The 25,106-nt window shown below is 45.8% G+C and overlaps 1 protein-coding gene across 4 annotated transcripts; it reads right to left on the bottom strand.

Moving 5' to 3' along the window:
* Positions 1–13,116: 13,116 nt before the first annotated feature.
* On the bottom strand, positions 13,117–22,115 carry LOC106589424 (alpha-synuclein). Of its 4 annotated transcripts, none has more exons than XM_014179399.2 (6): positions 21,634–22,115; positions 17,219–17,260; positions 17,057–17,148; positions 16,224–16,247; positions 15,459–15,497; positions 13,117–15,332 (listed from the first exon to the last, which is right to left on the bottom strand). In XM_014179399.2, exons 1-6 carry the CDS (start codon positions 21,752–21,754, stop codon positions 15,312–15,314), a joined length of 339 nt encoding a protein of 112 aa, XP_014034874.1. In that variant the 5' UTR covers positions 21,755–22,115; the 3' UTR covers positions 13,117–15,311. The 4 variants fall into 4 exon arrangements, with proteins under 4 accessions (XP_014034874.1, XP_014034872.1, XP_014034875.1 ...); XM_014179397.2 differs by lacking the exon at positions 21,634–22,115 and adding an exon at positions 19,315–20,031; XM_014179400.2 differs by lacking the exon at positions 16,224–16,247.
* Positions 22,116–25,106: the final 2,991 nt, after the last annotated feature.

The raw sequence follows: 25,106 nt of genomic DNA, 5'->3' as shown, positions 1-25,106 counted from the left end.
TTCTGTCTCGACATGACGAGACAATTGGTGGAATTAAATCGTATGTTTTGTTAGGGAGAATGTATCAGCTGGAACTCATGACGTGATGCCACAGAATCTTTGTTTATTTTTCCCTTTCTGATAGAAATGAGCTCCCACACTTTTAAATCTAGACAAACCCAACTAACTGTACATTTTGAAACATGAGCTGTGCCATAAAGTACAGATCCAAGATTTTTTTTCCTTATTTGGTTTAACAATGTTGTTGGCTCATCAACTGCAGATGCACTTAAAATTCCAAAGTCCAGATTGAACATTTTGAAGGCTGATAACACAACAATGAACACTAAAATCAAAGCAAAACTGTATATTACCGCATATAAACATCATTTTTGCTGTTTGGTTTTAAACGATTAATTCTCCACATGAATGTCCCCCATCATTCAACCACGTAAACAAACACCATTATCAATTTATCTTATAGATGCCTTTTTCTGACCTGCTTTGTCGATGACTGCATCCACCTGTTTCCCTGATCCTTTCAGAAGATCCATCTCTGCCTGTTCTGTTCTCGGCGGTAGAGTGTGTGAGAACTTTTGGATGTGGGTGTGTGTGCATGGGTTTATATGAGGTTGGGAGAGATGCTTAGAGGCCACCCCTCCATCACACACCCCTCAAGTCACACACACACACCCTTGGGTGTGAGACGCTTTTGTTGTTGGTGTCCATAAGAAAACTTGTTGTCAGTGGAAATGCCCAGCAGCGGAACTGTAAATACCGTAGGTGGGAGAGGCCTCCTAACTTTATTAGGATCCTCAAACATTGTTTGAACTGAGGACCCAAAAATGATAAAGGATATACAGATACTTGGACTTGGGAGTCACACATGCACGCACATACGCACACAATCCCTATTCACTTCATAGATATCATAATGTGAAGATGCAAATTATACATTATTAAATGCAAATAATACATATATAATTCATTTATTTGATGTGTTTGTGTGGATTCCTTAGGGGTGTTGGCTGTACATATTTACGTATGTATGTGTGTGTGTGTGTGTGAGAGAGTGTGAGAAAGTGACACCTACCACGCCTAGGTGTGGCTCCTCTCCATTCCACCTCTGGCAAGACACTCCTCTGTTTTAATGTCTTCTGGCGCAGGATCTAAGTGTGTGTGGAGCAGTTAAGGACTTGTTTGTGAATGGAACATTGGGCTGGTTACATGTCATCCTGAAAGATCATTAAAACACTAATGGCTCTATAATGGCTCTATTCAAAACGTATCCACCAGTGGTGGAAAAAGTACCCAATTTTCATACTTGAGGAGAAGTAAGGATACCTTAATAGAAAATGATTCAAGTAAAAGGGAAAGTCACCCAGTAAAATGCTACTTGATTAAAAGTCTAAAAGAATTTGCTTTTAAATATACTTAAGTATCAAAAGTAAATGTAATTCATAAAATATACTTAAGTATCAAAAGTAAAAGTATAAATCATTTTACATTCTTTATATTAAGCAAACCATATGACATGATTTTGTTGTTTTGAACATTTACAGATAGCCAGTGGCACGCTCCAACACTCAGATATAAATTACAAACGAAGCAGATCAGAGGCAGTAGGGATGACCAGGGATGTTCTCTTGATAAGTGCATGAATTGGAGGACCCTAAGCATTTGAAATGTAACAAGTGCTTTTGGGTGTCAGGGAAAATGTATGGAGTAAAAAGTACATTCTTTTCGTTAGGAATTACGTGATTTTGATGCGATTTAGTAGGATCCCCATTAGCCTACGCCAATGGCGACAGCTTGTGTTACTGGGGTCCGCCAAATAACGGAAAAGACGTTACAGACAAAAAACGTAACAATTTACATACATTTAAAAACATTCACGTGTAGTGTATGTGCATCTATCAGTTACACATACATGTCAGTACATACACACAACAAGTAGGTCACATGGGGGAGAGGCGTTGTGCCGCGAGCTGTTGCTTTATTTGTTTTCTGAAACCAGGTTTACTGTTCACTTGCACTATACGAGATGGAAGGGCGTTCCATGCAATCATGTCTCTGTATAATACAGTACGTTTCCTTGAATTGTATTATATATATAATAAATAGTAAATTACAGATACCCCAAAAAACTACTTAAGGAATTTAAAGAATTTTTACTTAAGTACTTTAGACCACTGAACGTTACAGCGTGATAGAAATTTAAAGGCAATGTTGCCTCGTTGGCGGAGACTGCATCACTGTAAACGCTGCATATGTCAGCTCAATCTGAAATGACCTTTACATTTATATTGCGAAATCTGTAACGCTTCAGCAATACAGACTGAATAGAGCCCGAGGACTGGGCTCAATGACACTAGAGGTTCTATGTTGGCTTTGTTTTCTTCCTGACCTCTCTTAACCAGTTGCGTTGCATAGGTAAAATCACCAGGGAGGCCAAGCCAGCAGAAAAAAGCCATATTACAACCTACAGTACCAGTCAAAAGTTTGGACACACCTACTCATTCAAGGGTTTTTCTTTATTTTTAATATTTTATACATTGTATAATAATAGTGAAGACATCAAAACTATGAAATAACACATATGGAATCGTGTAGTAACCAAAAAAGTGTTAAACAAATCAAAATATATTTTATATTTGAGATTCTTTAAAGTAGCCACACTCTTGGCTTTCTCTCAACCAGCTTCATGAGGTAGTTACCTGGAATGCATTTCAATTCACAGGTGTGCCTTGTTAAATGTTAATTTGTGGAATTTCTTTCCTCCTTAATGTGTTTGAGCCAATCAGTTGTGTTGTGACAAGGTAGGGTTGGTATACAGAAGATAGCCCTATTTGGTAAAAGACCAAGTCCATATTATGGCAAGAACAGCTCAAATAACCAAAGAGAAATTACAGTCCATCATTACTTTAAGACATGAAGGTCAGTCAATGCGAAACATTTCAAGAACTTTGAAAGTTTCTTCAAGTGCAGTCGCAAAAACCATCAAGCGCTCATGAGGACCGCCACAGGAAAGGAAGACCCAGAGTTACCTCTGCTGCAGAGGATAAATTCATTAGAGTTACCAGCCACAGAAATTTCAGCCCAAATAAATGCTTCACAGAGTTCAAGTAACAGACACATCTCAACATCAACTGTTCAGAGGAGACTTCGTGAAGCAGGCCTTCATGGTCTAATTGCTGCAAAGAAACCACTTTTAAAGGACACCAATAAGAAGAAGACACTTGCTTGGGCCAAGAAACACGAGCAATGGTCATTAGACCGGTGGAAATCTGTCCTTTGGTTTGATGAATCCAAATTTGAGATTTTTGGTTCCAACCGACGCAGAGTAGGTGAACGGATGATCTCTCCATCTGTGGTTCCCACCGTGAAGCTTAGAAGAGGAGGTGTGATGGTGTGGGGGTGCTTTGCTGGTAACACTGACAGTGGTTTATTTAGAATTCAAGGCACACTTAATTCAAGGCACACTTGATTTGAGCTTAGTGAGAATATCATTTGTTTTTTTTAACAGGACAGTGACCCAATACACCTCCAGGCTGTGTAAGGGCTATTTGACCAAGAAGGAGAGTGATGGAGTGCTGCATCAGATGACCTGTCCTCCTCAATCACACGACCTCAACCCGATTGAGATGGTTTTCGATGAGTTGGACCGCAGAGTAAAGGAAAAGCAGCCAACAAGTGCTCAGCATATGTGGGAACACCTTCAAGACTGTTGGAAAGGCATTCCAGGTGAAGCTGGTTGAGAGAATGCCAAGAGTGTGCAAAGCTGTCATCAAGGCAAAGGGAGGCTACTCTGAATAATCTCAAATATGAAATATTTTTTTATTTGTTTAACACTTGTTTCGTTACTACATGATTCCATATGTGTTATTTCATAGTTTTGATGTCTTCACTACTGTTCTACAATGTAGAAAATAGTAAAAATAAAGAAAACCCCTTGAATGAGTTGTTGTGTCCAAACTTTTAACCTCTAGGGTAGGTGGCACCAAATCGTCCCACCTACGTAACAGCCAGTGTAATCCCGTGGCGCGTTATTCAAAAACCTCAAAAATGCAAAAACTTCAATTTTTGAAACATATGACTATTTTACACCATTTTAAAGACAAGACTCTCGTTAATCTAACCACACTGTCCGATTTCAAAAAGGCTTTACAACGAAAGCAAAACATTAGATTATGTCAGCAGAGTACCCAGCCAGAAATAATCAGACACCCATTTTTCAAGCTAGCACCCAAACCACAGCTAAATGCAGCACTAACCTTTGATGATCTTCATCAGATGACAACCCTAGGACATTATGTTATACAATACATGCATGTTTTGTTCAATCAAGTTCATATTTATATCAAAAACCAGCTTTTTACATTAGCATGTGACTAGCATTCCCACCGAACACTGCCGGTGAATTTACTAAATTACTCACGATAAACGTTCACAAAAAGCATAACAATTATTTTAAGAATTATAGATACAGAACTCCTCTATGCACTCGATATGTCCGATTTTAAAATAGCTTTTCGGTGAAAGCACATTTTGCAATATTCTCAGTAGATAGCCCGGCATCACAGGGCTAGCTATTTAGACACCCAGCAAGTTTAGCACTCACCAAAGTCAGATTTACTATAAGAAAAATGTTATTACCTTTGCTGTCTTCGTCAGAATGCACTCCCAGGACTTCTACTTCAATAACAAATGTTGGTTTGGTTCAAAATAATCCATAGTTATATCCAAACAGCGGCGTTTTGTTCGTGCGTTCAAGACACTATCCGAAAGGGTAAATAAGGGTGACGAGCATGGCGCAATTCGTGACAAAAAAATTGTAAATATTCCATTACCGTACTTCGAAGCATGTCAACCAATGTTTAAAATCAACTTTTATGCCATTTTTCTCATAAAAAAGCGATAATATTCCGGTAAACAGACGAAAGAAAATAAAGCATTCGGTCGACTCGGGCACGCGCCTAAGCCCATAGTACTCTGACCGGCCACTTGCCAAAAGCGAAAATGTGTTTCAGCCAGAGGCTGCCTCGATATCGTTCAGCTTTTTCCCGGGCTCTGAGAGCCTATGGGAGCCGTAGGAAGTGTCACGTTAGAGCAAAGATCCTCAGTCTTCAATAAAAAGAGCCAAGATGAAACACAACTTGTCAGACAGGCCACTTCCTGCATGGAATCTTCTCCGGTTTTGGCCTGCCATTTGAGTTCTGTTATACTCACAGACACCATTCAAACAGTTTTAGAAACTTTAGGGTGTTTTCTATCCAAAGCCAATAATTATATGCATATTCTAGTTACTGGGCAGGAGTAGTAACCAGATTAAATCGGGTACGTTTTTTATCCGGCCGTGTCAATACTGCCCGCTAGCCCTAACAGGTTAACTGGTACTGTATACGTAACAAAATACCTGTAAATAACTAAAATGTTGTCACGACTCCCACCGAAGTTGGCTCCCCCTCCTGCTCGGGTGGCGCTCGGCGGTCGTCGTCACCGGCCTACTAGCTGCCACTGATTCCCTTTTGTTTCCCCCCTTCCGTTATTGTTTGCACCTGTTCTGTGCTTGGTTGATTAATGGGGCTATATTAGCCTGCTCTTTGTGCGGGATTATTTCTCTATTGTATTGCTTGTGTACACGCTGTTGGTGGTTTGCGCTAGTGCGTGTTATTGCGCCGACTGGTTTTGTCCCCTGTGTTTGGGGCACTTTGTTTTGTGTGCGCTCATATTGCTATTTAGGGTGGCTTGTGTTTTCGCCATTGGGCTCATTAAAAGCCATTACTCTATATCGCTGCTTCCTGCGTCTGATTCCTCTCCCACAACGCTCAAGCCTTACAAATGTAAAACAAATGTACTTTTGTCCTCCAGAGAGGGGAGTTGGTGGATGTGCCAATAATAATTGACTTGTACTGTATATGTCGTGATAATTGCATTCTTTGCTCTATAACCTGTTAGTTCACGTGCCTTGAGGCCTACGGCTGAGACAGTAAGACACAGTGGCAGAATAAATTCAACCACACCTTTGTTTCCTCACAAAACCGGAGAGCAACCTAATTGCTCCTGTAAGTCGCTCTGAATAAGAGCGTCTGCTAAATATATATCTTTTTTTAAGTATGAATACAATGCACCATGCCAGTTAGTTAGCATTAGCCTACTGCATCTACTGTAGCTACATGTTGAACTTCCATCCTCACAGGTCAGGGGCACAATCTATGAATTTATGGTTGGATCAGAATCAGAGTTATAATTATTGGCCAGTACGGAGAATTAAGAAGAAGAAAAAAAGTTCAAATCCCTATCTCCAGCCATGGATAATTTAGAAAAGGGATGATTTTAGCCAGCTAACCACCGGAGGACAATGACACAACGAGATGCAACAATTAAAAAAAAAAAAAAAAAAATTCTTCTCATGAAATGTGATTGGTGTGAAGCCAAATCCAAGCTGGCTTCCCTTGAAACTTTTTTTGGTGTGCCAGGACCATTCACATCTGAGCTCACTCAATAACAGCTGATTTGCTGTTATTATTATTTTTATTTTATTTATCAAGGGATGCCAAATGTTCGCTTGCTTCCCTTGCATTCAATGCTACGGGCGACAACAAAGTCATACTCTTTATGACCAGACAGAATTTGATAGATGGCTACACATACTGAGACAGAGGGACGCTGTTCGTTCACTCGGATGCTTTCTCCGGTGAGATACATTCAGCCTCTTGCGAATTAAAGGAAATTTATGAAACACAGAGAGACGAAAGATATATTATTTAGAATGTTTTTTTTATTTTTTCTTGGTCAATTCTTTGGGGAAGCCTGGCTTCCCTTGGCCTCCATGAATACTAAACCCCTGGTGCGTTACGTGCACACACACACACACACACACACACACACACACACACACACACACACACACACACACACACACACACACAGTTTTGTATTGCTATCCTTGTGGGTACCAAAGAATTGATTCCAATCCAAAATCATATTTTCCCTAACCCCTAACCCTAACAATACATCTAACCCTAACCTTAAACCATAACCTAACCTTAACCCCTAACCATAACCTTAATTCTAACCCTAACAAGGGCCTGATGTGCCCCAGCTGTGGGCCAAGATGGGACAAATTGGGCTGGAGGCCCTCTGACTGGGACTCAGAGAATGGCTTACTCCCTTGACCTTTAGTCATCCAGGCCTATAACTGTTTTTCATTCAGCCTGACAAGAGGCCCTCTGACTGGGACTCGGAGAATGACTTCCTCCCTTGACCTTTAGTCATCCAGGCCTATAGCTGTTTGACATTAAGCATGACGGCAGGCCCTCTGACTGGGACTCAGAGAATGACTTCCTCCTGGGAACCCAAATGGGACAAAAGGCCCAGCCTTTTTTAAATCCAGGACATGGAAACATAACCAGGCCCTCCCCGGGGCGAAACAACCTCCAATCGGCCACCGAAGGGATGGTCACCTTCGGCGCATTAGAACCATGGTTCTGAAGGACCCAGAGCCCAAAAGGTGAACGTTGGGACAGAGCACCTGCCAAGGACAGAGCTCAATATCAGTCCCCATCCCCATCCAAGCTGGGGACTGGGCTCAAAAGCCAGGCCCTCCCTGGGGCTAAACAACCATCAATCAGTTGCCGAAGGAATGGCCACCTTAGGAGCGTTAGAACCGTGGTTCTGAAGGACCCAGAACCCTCGAAACAGGTCTAGAAACGGGTCTAGAAGTTTGCCACCGTTCCCGGATCTCTAGGACATGGTTCTCTGTTTGTCGAAACCCAGGTTTCTCAAATTTCCCCGGTACATGTCTAGTTCACCTGGAACTGATTGGGGCTACTACGGGGAAGACCAATTGTCAACATAAGCCCTGTCACCCGCAGGGCTACCGTGTTGCTCCACCAGATGGGGTCAAATACCCCCGTTTTGGTCTTTAACCATTAATAACTCGAAAAGTAAATGTTCAATCTGGATGGGTTTTTTTGCATGAAAGGGCACACCTAGATGCACATTTCCATGTAATCAAAACTGTTTTTCAATAACATTTTATAATATAATTTTGTGTTAGAAGGTGAGGAAAATAAGTACAGGGGGCGGGGGGAATAGCTTCCGGGTAGACTGGTCCTATTCGACCAAGGGTAACTGTAGCCCATCACGAGAGAAGGTACCCGTCCAAATTGGGACCTCTAACTCCTCAGGAAGTATTTTTTATCATTTTCAAAAAAATCGGAGTACACGTTTCTCTCCAGCTATGCGCCTGGTGATTGAACAGGTTACCAGGTGCTAATTTTAAAAATGGTTAAAAATGGCTTTAGGGGGGTGCAAGGGCTGCATGCCTGGGATGGGAGCACCCCACACCCGGGCCCAGCCAATAGAGGGCACCCCTGATCATTTTGGAAGGTTTTTAAAAAAATCTTCAGAAAAAGTCCAAACATCAACTTTCGCTCCAGAGTCTAAGTCCAGCCGTGCACCTGGTGATTGAACGGGTTACCAGGTGTTGATGGGGGAAATGGCTCCAGGGGCCAGCCCTCGCCAGTAGGCCAAAAAAAGGGGGACAGAGCAGCCAACCTCCAAAGAGGCTGCCTGCTCTGCCCCCTTGAAGGACAGTGGAACTACGGCTCTCCAGGCCTTTAGGCCTACACTCCCTGCCCGGGTCAACACCCCTCTCTCTGGGCCTGAGTATAGCTTACTCCCTGGAACTACGGACCTCCAGGCCCCTAGGCCTACACTCCCTAGGTCAACACCACTCTCTCTCGACATGAGTCCCAGCCGGGGCCACCCCCCTCCATAACCTCACCCACCAGGCAAACTGGGGCACCCACACTTAAGCACCCCTCCCTCACTAAAGTATACAGCCCCCATGTCACGAATCACGTGCACCTGGTAACCAGCCCCGCTGTCACGAACCACGTGCACCTGGTAACCGGTGACCCACCCGCTTTCAGCTCAGAGACTAAGTCCACATATTGGGTATCCAGGTGCTGGTGGAACTTTCCAGCCGGGACTCCACCTTCACTAGTCTGCTTGCCCTCTCTCTCTCTCTCTGGGCCTCCGGTCTCTCGTACTCTGGCCCTTCTGCATGCACCTGGTGATAAAGTCCACACATTTGGGTTACCAGGTGCTGGTGGAACTTTCCAGCCGGGACTCCACCTTCACTAGTCTGCTTGCCCTCTCTCTCTCTCTCTGGGCCTCCGGCCTCTCGTACTCTGGCCCTTCTGCATGCACCTGGTGATAAAGTCCACACATATGGGTTACCAGGTGCTGGTGGAGCTTTCAACCCGTATCCCCATCTTTACTCGCCTGCTTGCCCTCTCTCTCTCTCTGGGCCTCTGGCCTCTCGTACTCTGGCTCCTGGCCCTTCTCTGTGCACCTGGTAACCCATTAGTAAAGAAGGAGAAAGGTGGAGGAAGACGCCTTCCATCCCCGACAAAAGCTTAGATCTGACTTGGAATAGATCACATCGAATGAGCTGCTCTGCTACTTACGAAACCCTAACCCAAAATCAGGTCATCTACGAGTAACATGACAGAGGCTGTTCACTTTGGAGACCTGCTGCAGATATGGGTACGGCCCAGCGCGAGATTTACACCCTCTCCCCCGGATTGTCAAGGGCGCCGCCGGAACCACAATGCTTTCCAGGGCTTGGGCCCCTCTCTCGGGGCAAACCCATTCCAGGGCGCCCTGCCCTTCACAAAGAAAAGAGAACTCTCCCCGGGGCTCCCGCCAGCTTTTCTGGGATCGGTCGCGTTACAGCACAGGACGCCTCACGGCGCCCGTCTCCGCCACTCCAGATTCGGGGACCGACTGACCCATGTTCAACTGCTGTTCACATGGAACCCTTCTCCACTTCGGCCTTCCTCCAGATAGTCTCGGCGCTCCGCCAGGGCCGTGACCTCACTAAACCATCCAATCAGTTTCACTGTACCGGCCGTGTGTACTTAGACTTGCATGGCTTAGTCTTTGAGACAAGCATATGCTACTGGCAGGATCAACCAGGTAGCCCCTCGCAACAGGCGGGTGACGGGAGGAGGCCCTGGTGCAATCCACCGTGCACCCAGTGGGAGGCCCTGAACTGCCCATGACCAAAGCCACAGGAGCCGGGGCGCCGCTCGAGAGGTCTTTGTCTAGCTGGAGGGTTTAGTAGGAACCGCACAACTGAGGCAACAACAGGGTTTGAGAAACACACGTGTCTCTGGCGCCGGTGCGTAGTGGGGTGGCCCCCACCACAGGCATCGCTGCCTGGGTGTGCCACTCCCCACACCGGAACACCAATGTAGGGCCACTGGGTCAGACGGGTCAGCTGGGTCTCGCTTGGAAAGTGCTCGGCTGGAGCGTATCGGATAAACGGGGTAAACCGTCTCCGAAAGGGGCTCCACCGATAGAGGCAAATCTACATGGGGCGGGAGGAACCGGCCGTCGAACACCGGCCAGTGGCCAGCCGACGGGGGCCCTCCCAGTTGGATAACGGAGGCTAATCGGTCAGTAGGAATATTGTCCATCAGAGGGGTCAGGCCCAAACCGGAATGAGAATCAGAAGTTGCCTACCACATCAACTCTAGGGTGGAAGAGACTAGAAGACTATCTTTTACCATTCCTGAGATATCATGGTTCTCAATGTGTTGAAAACCAGGTTCCTCAAATCAAGCCTGTACCTGTCTGGCCGATCTAGAACTGAGTGGGGTTACTATGGGTCAGGCCAATTGACGAAGTAAGCCCTGCCACCCACAGGGCTACCGTGTTGCTCCACCAGGTGGGGTAAAATCCCCCAACCCCCGTTTTGGTCTTTAACCATTAATAACTCGAAAAGTAAAAGTCCAATCTGGATGGGTTTTTTTTGCACGAAAGGGCACACATAGATGCGCATTTCCATATAATCACCGTTTTTCAATAACGTTTTATAATAGAAAATCGTGTTATAAGGTGATGAAAATAAGTACAGGGGGGCGGGGGGAAATGGCTTCAGGGTGGACTGGGTCCTTTGCGAGGATAACTGTAGCCAATCACGAGAGAGGGTACCAGTCCAAATTTGGGACCTCTTGCCCCTCGGGAAGTATTTTTTTTATCATTTTCTGAAAAATCTGAAAAATGGTCTCAAATAATTCTAAGTACACGTTTCTCTCTTTCGCTCCAGAGACTAAGTCCAGCTGTGCACGTGGTGATTGAACGGGTTACCAGGTGCACATTTTTTAAATGGTTTCCAATGCGTGGGCTGCTGGAGGTCCATTACCGGGTAGAGAGCACCCCCACCCGGGCCCAGCCAATAGAGGGCACCCCTGGTCATTTTGGAAGGTTTTCAAAAAATATCCGAAAAATGACTGTCCAAACTTCTATCTCATTACACTATGTCCAGCTGTGCACCTGGTGATTAAACGGGTTACCAGGGGCTAATTAAAATGTTTTTAATGGATTTATGGGGGTTCCAGGGCTCCATGCCTGGGTAGGGAGCACACCCCAATCGTTATTGTCCACAAGGGGGTGCCACTGGCCATTTTAAACCGTTTTTAACCACCAGCACCTGGGAACAAAATGTAAGTCAATGACAGTGCAATGAGAGAGAAGTTGGACTCTATGTTCAGCTGTGCACCTGGTGATTGAACGGGTTACCAGGTGTCGATGGGGGGTTGGCTCCTGGTGTACTTTATTCATCAGTGAATCATGAATTGATTTGTCCCTCAATTAGTGACGTTATGAGGCAAATTATGGTACCGGTAGTGCCGTGCCTTCGTTTCCAGGGAGTGACACATATGTTCGGCTACGGCTTTGCGGTCTGTAACCGACCCTTGATTAAATTTCATTGTAGCAACGCTTCGTCGAAGTGTACTGAAGGTCACTTTACTTCCAATGCCGAAACGTCTCTACAGCATTTGCGAAATTTTGCCCTGTGCGCTGTCTGGGTCTGCCGCGAATCCCGATCCATCTTTGCCAAGCAGAGTAACACCTTTCTAATTCCACTGGCTGTAGCCCGCAGACTCTTTGGTTGGAACTGCAGAAAATACTTCAGAAAACTTCGGACATCGGCCCGATAGATTTTTAACGTGGAGGGTGCCAAACCACGGTCTTCACATTGCCTATACCACTTAGACACACATCTATAATTAGCCAAGGAACACAGTCCTTAATCGGCCTTGCCCTCTGACATAATGCGGAGGAATTATGATAGAGTGGAGCGACTATTGTCATTACGTTTGACTGAAGGGTTTTTACCCAGAATTCGGTCAATATCTCATATTTTTCAACTCGCTTCCGGGTAGGGCCCCGACCTTCAATAGTGGACGACTCACCGTCGACCTCATCACTCTCTCTATCATTTGAAGTCCCCCCAACGCAGCCTTGCTTCCTCGGTTCCGACCGTGTTTCACCACCGCTCTGACTGGTTGGCTGCGCCACCGCCGCCACCTGTTCACTCTTGTCCCCCAGCTGCTGCTCCGCCACCGCCGACCGCTCACCCTCGTCCACTAGCTGCTGCTCTGCCGACCGTTCACTGTCAACCCCCGGCAAAGTCCCAGGGTTCTCCCTGGGCTCCAGCCGCGTTCCACCACCATCGTTCCGCTGCATGTACTGCCCTGATTCGGGCTGTTGTCTGTCAGTCGAATTCCGGCTCGCTAGCATAGCGTGCTTACATTCGATAGTACCAGACTTAAGTGCATGGGCGACTTTGAAATGTCGTTCTATCCAGCCAATGTTCTGCTTTGAACAAAGCCCACAGTTGCTTTTTCGTCTGCTGTTCATACCTTCTCTCTCCTGCCTTCCTGGGTGCGTGAGTCCCTGTTTGCTCCACCGACCAACAAACTAACCCTAAACATAACCCCTAAACCTAAAATTGCATTTTTCCTTGTGGGGACCTGCAAAATGTCCCCACCACCTAATTTTCCTTGTTATACTATCCTTGTGAGGACTTCTGGTACCCACAAGGATAGTTAAAGAAACACACACACACACACACACACACACACACACACACACACACACACACACACACACACACACACACACACACACACACACACACACACACACACACACACACACACACACACACACACACACACACACACAGCAAACATTGCTAAGACTTGCAGAGGGCATAGAAAATTGCATAATAAGTAATAACTCAAAAGGAAAAATGAAGACTGGGCACCGAAGTTTGGATTTCAACAAAACTGTCTTTAATTCACTGGTACTGTTTATAAAATCAGCAAGTCTGCTTCGATGCCAACTTAAACAAGGTGTGAGTGTGTTTGTGTATTATTTGTGTGTGCTTGATGAGTGTACTGTGTGTATGGATTGTGGGTTTGTGCGGGTACGTGTGTGTGTGTGTGTGTGTGTGTGTGTGTGTGTGTGTGTGTGTGTGTGTGTGTGTGTGTGTGTGTGTGTGTGTGTGTGTGTGTGTGTGTGTGTGTGTGTGTGTGTGTGTGTGTGTGTGTGTTTGTGTGTGTGTGATGTGTGAATGTAAGAGTGCTGGATAAGGCAACATGCAGTAATCAGTTTCCATTGACCTCAAAGTAATAATACACACATACCTGCTCTATAATACAGACACTGATGCTGGACTGACCTGCTGTATATGTAACAGACACACACACACAGACACACACTTTGTACCTGCACAGAGCAGACCTGTTTTAGTCTCTAAAGTTACTTGCTGACACAGGGAAGGGCGGGACACACTGAGTGACAGGGCAGAGGAAGCCTCTGAGTGGCTGAGATGGTTGACAACAGGAGCAGTTAACCAATGACAGTAGAAAATGTACTATTTTTTGTGGGAATCAAAAATCGATTTGGAATATACATTTCCCAGCATTCCCTATGTGTGATGCTCCTCTATTCTACCTATCTGTCTGACTATTGCTTGGTATTACTATGACAACAACATATTTTCACAAGTAATCATCATTCTGAATCACTTTCTGCTTTTCTCCCTTCCAACTCTGCCAGTCGACCCAGGCCATATCTAGAGCCAGACTAATCCCAGGCTAGACCAAAACCACTGTAGTGTATTGCGTATATTGATATCTTCTGCTGTTATGTGATTCCCAGTGGTGGCGGTACATGTGTATTGCTTTCTGGCGTGTCTCAAGGCATATTGTTTTGATATGCCGGGTAGTGTAGTGTTAACACACAGTTAGGCAACACACTATCTAGGATACTCCCACACTCCACCCCAAAGTGGCAGCTGGCAGGTCTAGGTGCTGAGCTAAGCCTTGAAAAGAACATCAGGTGCAGCCAATTGGGGTGACTGGCTGTCTGGGAGAAAGAGAGGAGGCCAGAAGCCTCTCTGCCGGCCTTTTGTTTGTTTCTTTGTGTTAGTTAACCTCTTTAGTTGTTTTGTTTCTTTGTGTTAGTTAACCTCTTTAGTTGTTTTGTTTCTTTGTGTTAGTTAACTTCTTTATTTGGGGATGCCTTTTTCTTGTTTTGTTTTTGTACATATTTATGTTTCACCATCTGAACAAGTAATAATCCACTTGGACTGGCTGATCAAGAGGTCAAGAAGGAGCTGGCCCTGGACTTAAGGTAAGGTGGCTGTCTCCTGGGCGCACGTACATTCAACACCTGGTCACATACGCTTCCTTCTCATATTGATACACACATCAAATCAGGTTACAGACCAGTAAACTAGGCCTAAGACCCCTAGACTTAACAAGTGCAACAATATAAGCCGGCTAGTTAATCGGTTTTAATATGACCCTGTTACATGTGTGACCAAACACACACACACACACACTCTCTAATTCATTGCACATGTCCCCACAGCAGCATCTCATGGACAGAACACCCCTGAACTGTCCTACTACCTGACACGTCTAACAGACACACACACAAGCATCCAAACTACGATACATCTCTCTGTGGTTCTGTAATCCTGCATAATCATCACAGCTCTTATCTACCGTGTGTGTGTGTGTGTGTGTGTGTGTGTGTGTGTGTGTGTGTGTGTGTGTGTGTGTGTGTGTGTGTGTGTGTGTGTGTGTGTGTGTGTGTGTGTGTGTGTGTGTGTGTGTGTGTGTGTGTGTGTGTATTGTTGCTGTGTGTGTGTGTGTGTGCGCAGGCCTCTTGAAAGAGTACTGTGTGGCGATAGGGAGAACATAACACTAGGGCGAACAACATGACGACAACGACACAAAGGCGGGGAGCTATACAGGAGAGGGGGGCCAGAAGGGGGCTGTTAGGGGCAACAGAGGGTATCAGGGAGGGCAAAGGGGGTATCTGGAAGAGTCTGTATCGGTTTTGGTTCCATAAAGTCACAAAAAAAGAAGTAGAACATCTGGAAGTCTGGAACAGCAGGGTGAGGGTAGCGAGCGACCAAACGGAAGGCTGGGGAGAAGAGATCCCTGGAATGACTAGTAGCCGCCCTGAGAGCCCTGAGAGTGAGTGAGAGGGAGAGAGGGAGAGAGCGAGAGAGAGTGAGTATCAACAATCATGTCATGATATCACCATCTTATGCATAAAGAAAGTAACATAAAACGTTGTAGTTCGTTGTCACTTACCTCTCCTTCTCCTCCCTGCTCCATTCCTCCATATTCCGCCTACAGAGAGAGAGAGTTTACGTAAGAGTAGGGAAGGAAGAAAATGAAGGTGGGATGACATGAGAGGTCTAGGGTCTCAAGCTGTGAACCAGGTTCATGTGATGAGTAACCTTGCCTGAGACCTGAATACTTGTGTTGGCTCCTAGACCTGGTACCTGGGCTTTAGTGCGTTGGGCTGGCGCAATCGTGCGGCGTGCAGACGCCCTGGCTTCAAACCCAGTAGGTTACAGCTACATCAAGCATATGATCCCTTATGTCATGCTTATGACAGGGTTAAGTCTGATACAGGGCCACTCAGTCCCAGTCTCGGAGCTGAAGTGTCTAATGAGGCGGAGGTTAGCATGCCATAGCTAGCAGAGTAGATGTGATGGCACAGGAACAAACTCTGTTACACTCTTTTTCTGTGCACCCTAACCAGAGGGATCCATTCAGAGTAAGCGCATGTCCATATGCTACACTAGAGATGCAGCATTACTATCTGTATTACACCTAGCTGAAGTAGAGCACAGTTAGACATGGTTATGGAGAGGGTTAAATCAGGTTTAGAATGTAACCCCAGGTCCTAACAGCACACTAGGCAGTCAGTGTTTGAAAGCCCCCTTTGGAATGATATATGCACTTAGGGATGATCTATGTTAGGCAGAATCATGCAGCATTCCCTAGTCAGCCACCCCGCCATAACCTATAACCTCTGAACCCCCCTTCTCTCTCCTGCCCAATAGGCACCTCGTATACAGGCTGAGGCTCCTCCTACCAACGGAACGTAGAGGAAACAAACACAACAATAACAACAACGGGTTAGCAGCACAACACCAACACAACGCCAACACAGCACTGCTACAATTGCAGCGTAAGCGCACAAAATATAAGCTATATCAACACACAAAGCAATATCAACACACAATATCAACACTCTCAGCACACACGATAGCATAGCAACACAACAACATAGCAGGATCACAACAGTAGGAAATCGAACCTGGCTGCCACACACAGAACGGTGCCAACGCACAAAGTAAAACACACCTTCACACACACACACGATTCACAACACAACAGAAAAATACAGACCTCTTGATATTGGGAATGTGGAGTGAGTTATAGGCCTACCGTAGGCCTACCGTCAAACCTAATCTGCCTAGACCTCTGAACCACTGCCTTTAGAGGAGCTGTCATTCCCGTCTGTCTCTCCTGTACTGTATTAAATAGCGCCACCATGTGGTCAAGAAGCAGACTGTTCTGAAGGCGACAGCACTACTGTCTGAGCCCAACTGAAGGATTTAGACACTGTTATGCTTGTTGACGCTGCAGTCATGATGTTGCTCGACCTTGTTGTATTTCTCATTCTATTGTAATCATTTCAAAAGGGTGCTGTGTCACCTGATTGATAGTCTCACGATGCCAGAAGCCCGGGCTTTCATACCTGAACGGCAATGTCAAGTTTGGTGTCTAGTTATTAGTATGTCCTAATCTGCTATCACTTGAATATTCTTGTTCACATTGACCTGTCAGTCACTAATTGATCGATCATTCTTTCATCTGTTGTCACGGTAACTCACCGCCTGTCCGGTGTTCTCCATGCCACCCTGCGAGAGGTCAGCTCCGGCAGCAGTGGGGTCCCCGACGATGTTTGCCTGGTCGCGGTTAGCAACTGACACACAGAGATCGATCAGTCAGTTAATAAATCAATCCGATCCCACGGGAATATGTGTGTGTCTCACCTTTGTTTACTCCTGCGTCCATTCCCTCCTTTGTCTTTGAACCTGAGGACAGGAGAGACATCACAACATGTCAACAGATCAATATATTGAAATCACATTGCAATGGATGCCATGAAAAATTATCAGGGATCCGTTTTGTGATTTACTGTATAAACGCAGCCTAAGAAGTACTGTGTTAATTAGGGAGTGCAGCAAACAGAAATCTGTTGTAACCGTTTGGTAATATAAACTCAGCAAAAAAAGAAACGTCCCTTTTTCAGGACCCTGTCTTTCAAAGATAATTCGTAAAAATCCAAGTAACTTCACAGATCTTCATTGTAAAGGGTTTTAACACCATGCTTGTTCAATGAACCATAAACAATTATTGAACATGCACCTGTGGAACGGTCGTTAAGACACTAACAGCTTACAGATGGTAGGCAATTAAGGTCACAGTTATGAAAACCTAGGACACTAAAGAGGCCTTTCTACTGACTCTGAAAAACACCAAAAGAAAGATGCCCAGGGTCCCTGCTCATCAGCATGAATGTGACTTAGGCATGCTGCAAGGAGGCATGAGGACTGCAGATGTGGCCAGGGCAATAAATTGCAATGTCCGTACTGTGAGACGCCTAATACAGCGCTACAGGGAGACAGGATTGACAGCTGTTCTCGCAGTGGCAGACCACGTGTAACAACACCTGCACAGGATCGGTACATCTGAACATCACACCTGCAGGACATGTACAGGATGGCAACAACAACTGCCCAAGTTACACCAGGAACGCACAATCCCTCCATCAGTGCTCAGACAGTCCGCAATAGGCTGAGAGAGGCTGGACTGAGGGCTTGTAGGCCTGTTGTAAGGCAGGTCCTCACCAGACATCACCAGCAACAACGTCACCTATAGGCACAAACCCACCATCGCTGGACCAGACAGGACTGGCAAAAAGTGCTCTTCACTGACAAGTCGCGGTTTTGTCTCACCAGGGGTGATGGTCGGATTCGCGTTTATCGTCGAAGGAATGAGCGTTACACCGAGGCCTGTACTCTGGAACGGGATTGATTTGGAAGTGGAGGATCCGTCATGGTCTGAGGTGGTGTGTCACAGCATCATTGGACTGAGCTTGTTGTCATTGCAGGCAATCTCAATGCTGTGCATTACAGGGAAGACATCCTCCTCCCTCATGTGGTATCCTTCCTGCATGCTCATCCTGACATGACCCTCCAACATTACAATGCCACCAGCCATACTGCTCATTCTGTGCGTGATTTCCTGCAAGTCAGGAATGTCAGTGTTCTGCCATGGCCAGTGAAGAGCCCGGATCTCACTCCCATTGAGCACGTCTGGGACCTGTTGGATCGGAAGGGTGAGGGCTACGGCCATTCCCCCCAGAAATGTCCGGGAACTTGCAGGTGCCTTGGTGGAAGAGTGGGGTAACATCTCACAGCAAGAACTGGAAAATCGGATGCAGTCCATAAGGAGGAGATGCAATGCAGCTGGTGGCCACACCAGATACTGACGGTTACTTTAGATTTTGACCCCCCCCCTTTGTTCAGGGACACATTATTCCATTTCTGTTAGTCACATGTCTGTGGAACTTGTTCAGTTTGTCTCAGTTTTTGAATCTTGTTATGTTCATACAAATATTTAAACATGTTAAGTTTGCTGAAAATAAACGCAGTTGACAGTGAAAGGACGTTTCTTTTTTGCTGAGTTCATTTATTTGGTGAGGTTGTAGTAGCAGGGAGAGCACTGCAGGTGGCAGTGTAGAATTCAGCAGCATACTGTATGTCACTCTGTAAAATCCAAATGGATGATATTATCTTATAGTTACTCTCCCCCATAGTAAGTGTTTCTCTGTACATCTCTCTCTCTCTCTGTCTCTCTCTCTCCTCTTTCTGATGCTACAGTATGAAAGGTTCCTGGGCTGATTAAATAGTAGTTATGCAACCAGCTGGATAGAGGGAATAAACAAAGGAGGGATAGAGGGAAAAAGAGAGAGGGAGGGAGGGAGTATAGAGAGAGGGGGTATAGAGAGAAAGATAGCCTATAGGGAAGATGCATGAGCAAATCCAGCACAAAACTAGAATAATGATATATCTCTTTCACATACATGACACATGTTTCCATAGCACACAGTTCATTGGAGATGCATACTCTTGCTTTATCTCTATCTCTTCTCCCCCTTTCTCTCTCGTCCACACTCTCAGAACTGCAGATGCCTCGCTTCCTCCTCCATTTCGCTTCTTGTTTTTTCTCTCCCCTCTCGTTCCACCTCTGTCTATTTCTCTCTCCTTCTCTCTCTCTCTCTGCACGCTCCCCGTAGTCTGTGAGCCACGTGCCGAGCTGCGCAGTACTGCAGCAGACATACACCAATTCACATACTCGCGCACACACACCCATTTGCAGCGTGGCTATGACACAGCTTCCTTCTCTGAGTCAGAGGAGCACTCTTCCTGGGTACGGCCTCTATCTAGCATATCCGACTGCGTGTGTGTCTGTCTGTATGTGCGTAGGACCTGTCTGTCTGTCTACACTATCCAGGCCAAGGACCAATACAGTGTTTTAGCTGTGGGGTTTAGCAGCAGGGTTTACCCCTGAGAGAGAGCGCTCCTCTGCAGCCAATGACCTGTGAAATGGCCATACGCTCCATAGGACAGAACACACACACAAACACACGCACACTTGTGCTCCAGTAAGCTCTGAGTGGATGACCTTGTTAGAGAGGAGGTGCATTCTGCATTGCATTTTGTGATAGAAGTCATAATCCATACATGATTTGTTCTGATTGGATCGGCTCTGCTCCTTTAATAGGCTAACACACACACATTCACACACACACACACACACACACACACACACACACACACACACACACACACTCTGCGGAAGTCTGAAGTCTTAGTTGATAGATTAGATACAGTAGGTGATCAGGAACATTGAGCCTCTACAATCCACTGAATACATTTCTCTCTCTTTCTCTAACTACAGCTCCTCTTTGTCCACCTCTCTATCCTCTACCTCTATCCACCACTCGCCATTCCCCTCTCTATCCCCTACTCTGGCTTTATCCATCTCTCTCCCTCTCTTTCTCCATCTGTTGATCTTTAAGCTGCTAGCTCTATGACATAACACCCCCCCCCCCCCCTCTCTCTCTCTCTCTCTCTCTCTCTCTCTCTCTCTCTCTCTCACTCCCTTTTAATTGTAAATTGGCATTGATTTGGCTATGAATGAATGTTGAATTGAGCCATTAAAGATTGCCCCCCCTCTCTTTCTTTGTCTCAACCCATCACTCCCTCTCTCTGTTCCCTGGTTGTAAAGGGTCATATACTCTGAAGGGGGAGGAAGGTAGTTAGTCATCAACGGTCACACACTAGCCAGCAGCACGTGAGGACACACACACATGCGCATACACACCACACACCACACAACACACGGGGGCGAAGAGAGAGGATTGCTGCAGTGCTCAGCTGATCCATGTCCCTGATGCCCCACCCCCCAGCCACAAATAATACAAAAACACACACACACGTTTCATCAGGTCCATCACGTTTTTCTGTCTGTCATGTTATTCTGCAGTGTTAGCTGTAACTGTCAGATTGACGGGTCAGAGTGTGTGTGTGTGTGTGTGTGTGTGTGTGTGTGTGTGTGTGTGTGTGTGTGTGTGTGTGTGTGTGTGTGTGTGTGTGTGTGTGTGTGTGTGTGTGTGTGTGTGTGTGTGTGTGTGTGTGTGCTTGCCAACATGCATACCCTGTTCCTACCCCAACCCTTTTGGCCCTCACACAGGCTAACCTTGAGCTCTGACGCACAAATACACTCACACACACACTGGTGAATCCCCTCACAGAATCCCCTCTCACAGTACTGGACCCTATCTAATAACCTGGTGGTAGCAGCCTTGGCATGGTCTTATCTAGATTATAACATATTATAGCGCTCTTATGAACTGCTGCAGTGCCGCCACACTATCCCCCAATGTCACACTACATCTTTCCCTCTCTCCGCTCCTCTCGTCTAGTTCCCTCCATTTTCTCTCTTCTTCTCATCCTTTCTCATCCACTCATTCTTCCTCTTCGTTTCGCTCATCACTCTCCGCTAGTTTATTTTTCTCCGACTCTTATTCATGGAAATGTACGCAGTCTACTCTCTATCCTCCTCTCTTTCTCTGATTCCTTCACTCAATGTCTTCCTATCTCTCCATCTATTCTTTCCTCCATCCTTGTCTCCACCACACCCCAGCTCTCTCTTTCTTCCCCCTCCTCACTCTCTCTCCCTCTCTCTCTCTGCACCAGTTCTGCAGTATTCTGCCTCTGCTCCTTGGCAACCACCTCCCCTTCTTCTCACTTCTCACTGTAACTGTCCCAGACTGGTGCACCACGGGACCCCTTTTAAGCACACACAGACACACACACACACACACACAAACACTTACCTACATACATGACCCCCTCCTTGGTCTTGGCGGCTGCCCCCTCCACCCCAGCCTTGGTCTTCTCTGCTGCGGCCACCACCCCCTCCTTAGCCATGCTGAACCCTCTCATCAGTACATCCATCCTGGGATAGGTCTCTACTGGGCTCCCCTGCTCCGAAACGGGCCTGCTGGCTGAGCTGGTCACACAGAGTGTGTGAGAGAGACGGAGTGTGTGTGTGTGTGAGGAAGAGACTGTGTGAGGAAGAGATTGTGTGTGTGTGTGTGTGTGTGTCAGTGACTTCTCCAATAGCGCTGTAGAGAGAGAGAGATGTAGAGAGCGAAAGAAGGAGAGAGGACTGCACAGCAGGGCTACAGGATGCAGACTGAGAGAGAAGAGGAGCGAGCGATTGAGCAGAGAGAGGAAGAGAGAAATAAAGAGAGAGCAGGCGTGCGTGCGATGGAGAGAACGTGAGACAGAAAGACAGAACCTGCTGGATGCTGCAGCATATTTAAGTCACGCTGCAGCCCCCCCCCTCTCTCTCTCTCTCTCTCTCTCTCTCCCCTCTCACTCACACTCGAAGAGCGACCTCAAGCTGGCTGACTCCATATTTAATACGCAGGTTGATCTGAGATACGTTTTATGTGATGATACTGATAAGAAATACATTAGATGAATAAACAAATAGATTGGGGAGATTTTTGAGATTGCTGGGGTTCTGAAAAGGGAATGAAATATTCACGATGATGCTTCAGTTTTAATTATAAGTTTCCTGTCATATTATTAGCTCAATCTACAGTGTGCTGTGACATCACCTCTGACCTCACTCGGGGGGGGGGCAAAGACGTGGTGGAAGCTGCCTTACACCACTCCAATCAAAGAGGGTCCGGTCCAATCCTTTTAACTCCATGCATGGGGGGGTGAATGAGTGCACACTTTGAAGAAGAGAGAAACGGACCATAGCCATTAGCTTGGTCCGTTTCTTTCTCTGGGTGGTGTGAAGAATGCTGACTCACCCCTGCACCCCCTCTTAAACCCACCCACCCCTTATGAGCTGTTCTCTTAAATCTATCTACACTCAACCCGCAGAATGTGTCCGTGGTAGAGACACTCCCTCCAGTGACCATAATACACACTGCATCATGACACAGCAGATCCTTGGAATCGATCCCCCCCCCCAAAAAAGAACACTAAGGACTTTCCCAGCCAAGTTTGAAGATGCAGCATCATCACTTGTCCTGTCTCCCGCTTTCATCTCCTACACCTCTTTCTCCCTTTCTCTGCCCTAACGTACAATGCATTCGGAAAGTATTCAGACCCCTTGACTTTTTGTTACAGCTTTATTCTAAAATTGATTAAATATTTTTCCCCCTCATCAATCAACACACAATACCCCATAATGACAAAGCAAGAACAGGTTTTTAGGATTGTTTGCAAATATATAATATATATAAAAAATGAAATTACATTTACATAAGTACTTAAACCCTTTACTCAGCACTTTGTTGAAGTACCTTTGGCAGCGATTACAGCCTCAAGTCTTCTTGGGTATGACACTACAAGCTTGGTACACCTGTATTTTGGGAGTTTCTTCCATTCTTCTCTGCAGATCCTCTCAAGCTCTGTCAGGATGGATGGGGAGCGTCGTTGCACAGCTATTATCAGTTCCCTCCAGAGATGTTTGATCGGGTTCAAGTCCGGTCTCTGGCTGGGCCACTCAAGGACATTCAGAGACTTGTGCCAAAGCCACTCCTGCATTGTCTTGGCTGTGTTTAGGGTTGTTGTCCTGTTGGAAGGTGAACCTTTATCCCAGTCTGAGGTCCTGAGCGCTCTGGAACAGGTTTTTATCAAGGATCTCTCTGTACTTTGCTCCGTTTATCTTTCCTTCTATCCTGACTAGTCTCCCAGTCCTGCTGCTAAAAACATCTCCACAGCTGCCACCACCATGCTTCACCATAGGGATGGTGAAGGGTTTTCTCCAGACATGACGCTTGGCATTCAGGGCAAAGAGTTCAATCTTGGTTTCATCAGACCAGGTGCTAACTTCAAGTTGTCTGTCATGTGCTTTTTACTGAGGAGTGGCTTCCGTCTGGCCACTCTACCATAAAGGCCTGATTGGTGGAGTTCTGCAGAGATGGTTGTCTTTCTGGAAGGTTCTCCTATCTCCACAGAGGAGCTCTGGAGCTTTGTCAGAGTGACTATCGGATTCTTGGTCACCTCCCTGACCAAGGCCCTTCTCCCCTGATTGCTCAGTTTGGCCGGGCGGCCAGCTCTAGGAAGAGTCTTGGTGGTTCCAAAAGTCTTCCATTTAAGAATGATGGAGGCCACTGTGTTCTTGGGGACCTTCAATTTTTTTGGTACCCTTCCCCAGATCTGTGCCTTAACATAATCCTGTCTCGGCGCTCTATGGACAATTCCTTCGACCTCATGGCTTGTTTTTTTTTGCTCTGACATGCACTGTCATCTCTCACCTTATATAGACAGGTGTGTGCCTTTCCAAAACATGTCCAATCAATTTAATTTACCACAGTTCACCTACTCTGCATCTCAAAAAGACACGGCGGTTGGAACCAAGAATCTCAAATTTGGACTCATCAGACAAAAGGACAGATTTCCACCCGTGTAATGTCCATTGCTCATGTTTCTTAAGCAAGCAAGTCTCTTCTTCTTATTGATGTCCTTTAGTAGTGGTTTCTTTGCAGCAATTCGACCATGAAGGCCTGATTCACGCAGTCTCCTCTGAACAGTTGATGTTGAGATGTGTTTGTTACTTGAACTCTGTGAAGCATTTTTTGGGTTGCAATCTGAGGTGCAGTTAACTCTAATGAACGTATCCTCTGCAGCAGAGGTAACTCTGTGTCTTCCTCCCCTGTGGCGGTCTACACGAGAGCCAGTTTCATCATAGCGCTTGATGGTTTATGTAACTGCACTTGAAAAACTTTCAAAGTTCTTGAAATGTTCTGGATTGACTGACCTTCATGTCTTTGCTTATTTGAGCTGTTTTTGACATAATATGGACTTGGTCTTTTACCAAATAGGGCTATATTTTGTATATCACCCCTACATTGTCACAACACAACTGATTTGCTCAATTGCATTAACTTTTAATAAGGCACACCTGTTAATTGAAATGCATTCTAGGTGACTAACTCATGAAGCTGGTTGAGAGAGTGCCAAGAGTGTGCAAAGCTGTCATCAAGGCAAACGGTGGCTACTTTGAAGAATCTCAAATATAAAATACTTTTTGATTTGTTTAACACTTTTTTGGTTACTACATGATTCCATACAGTATGTGGTATGTGTTATTTCATAGTTTTGATGTCTTCACTATTATTATACAATGTAGAAAATTGTAAAATAAAGAAAAACCCTGGAATGAGTAGGTGTGTCCAAATTTGTGTATGGTACTGCCTATAAATAAGGTATTTCTGTCTTTTATTTTTAATCCATTTTCCCCAAAAAATTCAAAAACCTTTTTTTTTTTTTGCATTGTCAT

Source organism: Salmo salar, chromosome ssa28 (assembly GCF_905237065.1).
Source record: "Salmo salar chromosome ssa28, Ssal_v3.1, whole genome shotgun sequence".
Taxonomy (NCBI): Eukaryota; Metazoa; Chordata; class Actinopteri; order Salmoniformes; family Salmonidae; genus Salmo; species Salmo salar.
This window is presented reverse-complemented; position numbering and strand designations above follow the sequence as displayed.

What these genes read in the sequence shown, in the direction of transcription:
- LOC106589424 (XM_014179397.2), bottom strand. Translation starts at nt 19,570, where the DNA reads ATGTCTGCTGCAGTACTGCGCAGCTCGGCACGTGGCTCACAGACTACG. An exon ending in GGACGCAGGAGTAAACAAAG is followed by an intron (nt 17,149 to 17,218) that starts GTGAGACACACA and finishes TCTGTGTGTCAG; the next exon opens with TTGCTAACCGCGACCAGGCA. An exon ending in AGCAGGGAGGAGAAGGAGAG is followed by an intron (nt 15,333 to 15,458) that starts GTAAGTGACAAC and finishes ACTCACTCTCAG; the next exon opens with GGCTCTCAGGGCGGCTACTA.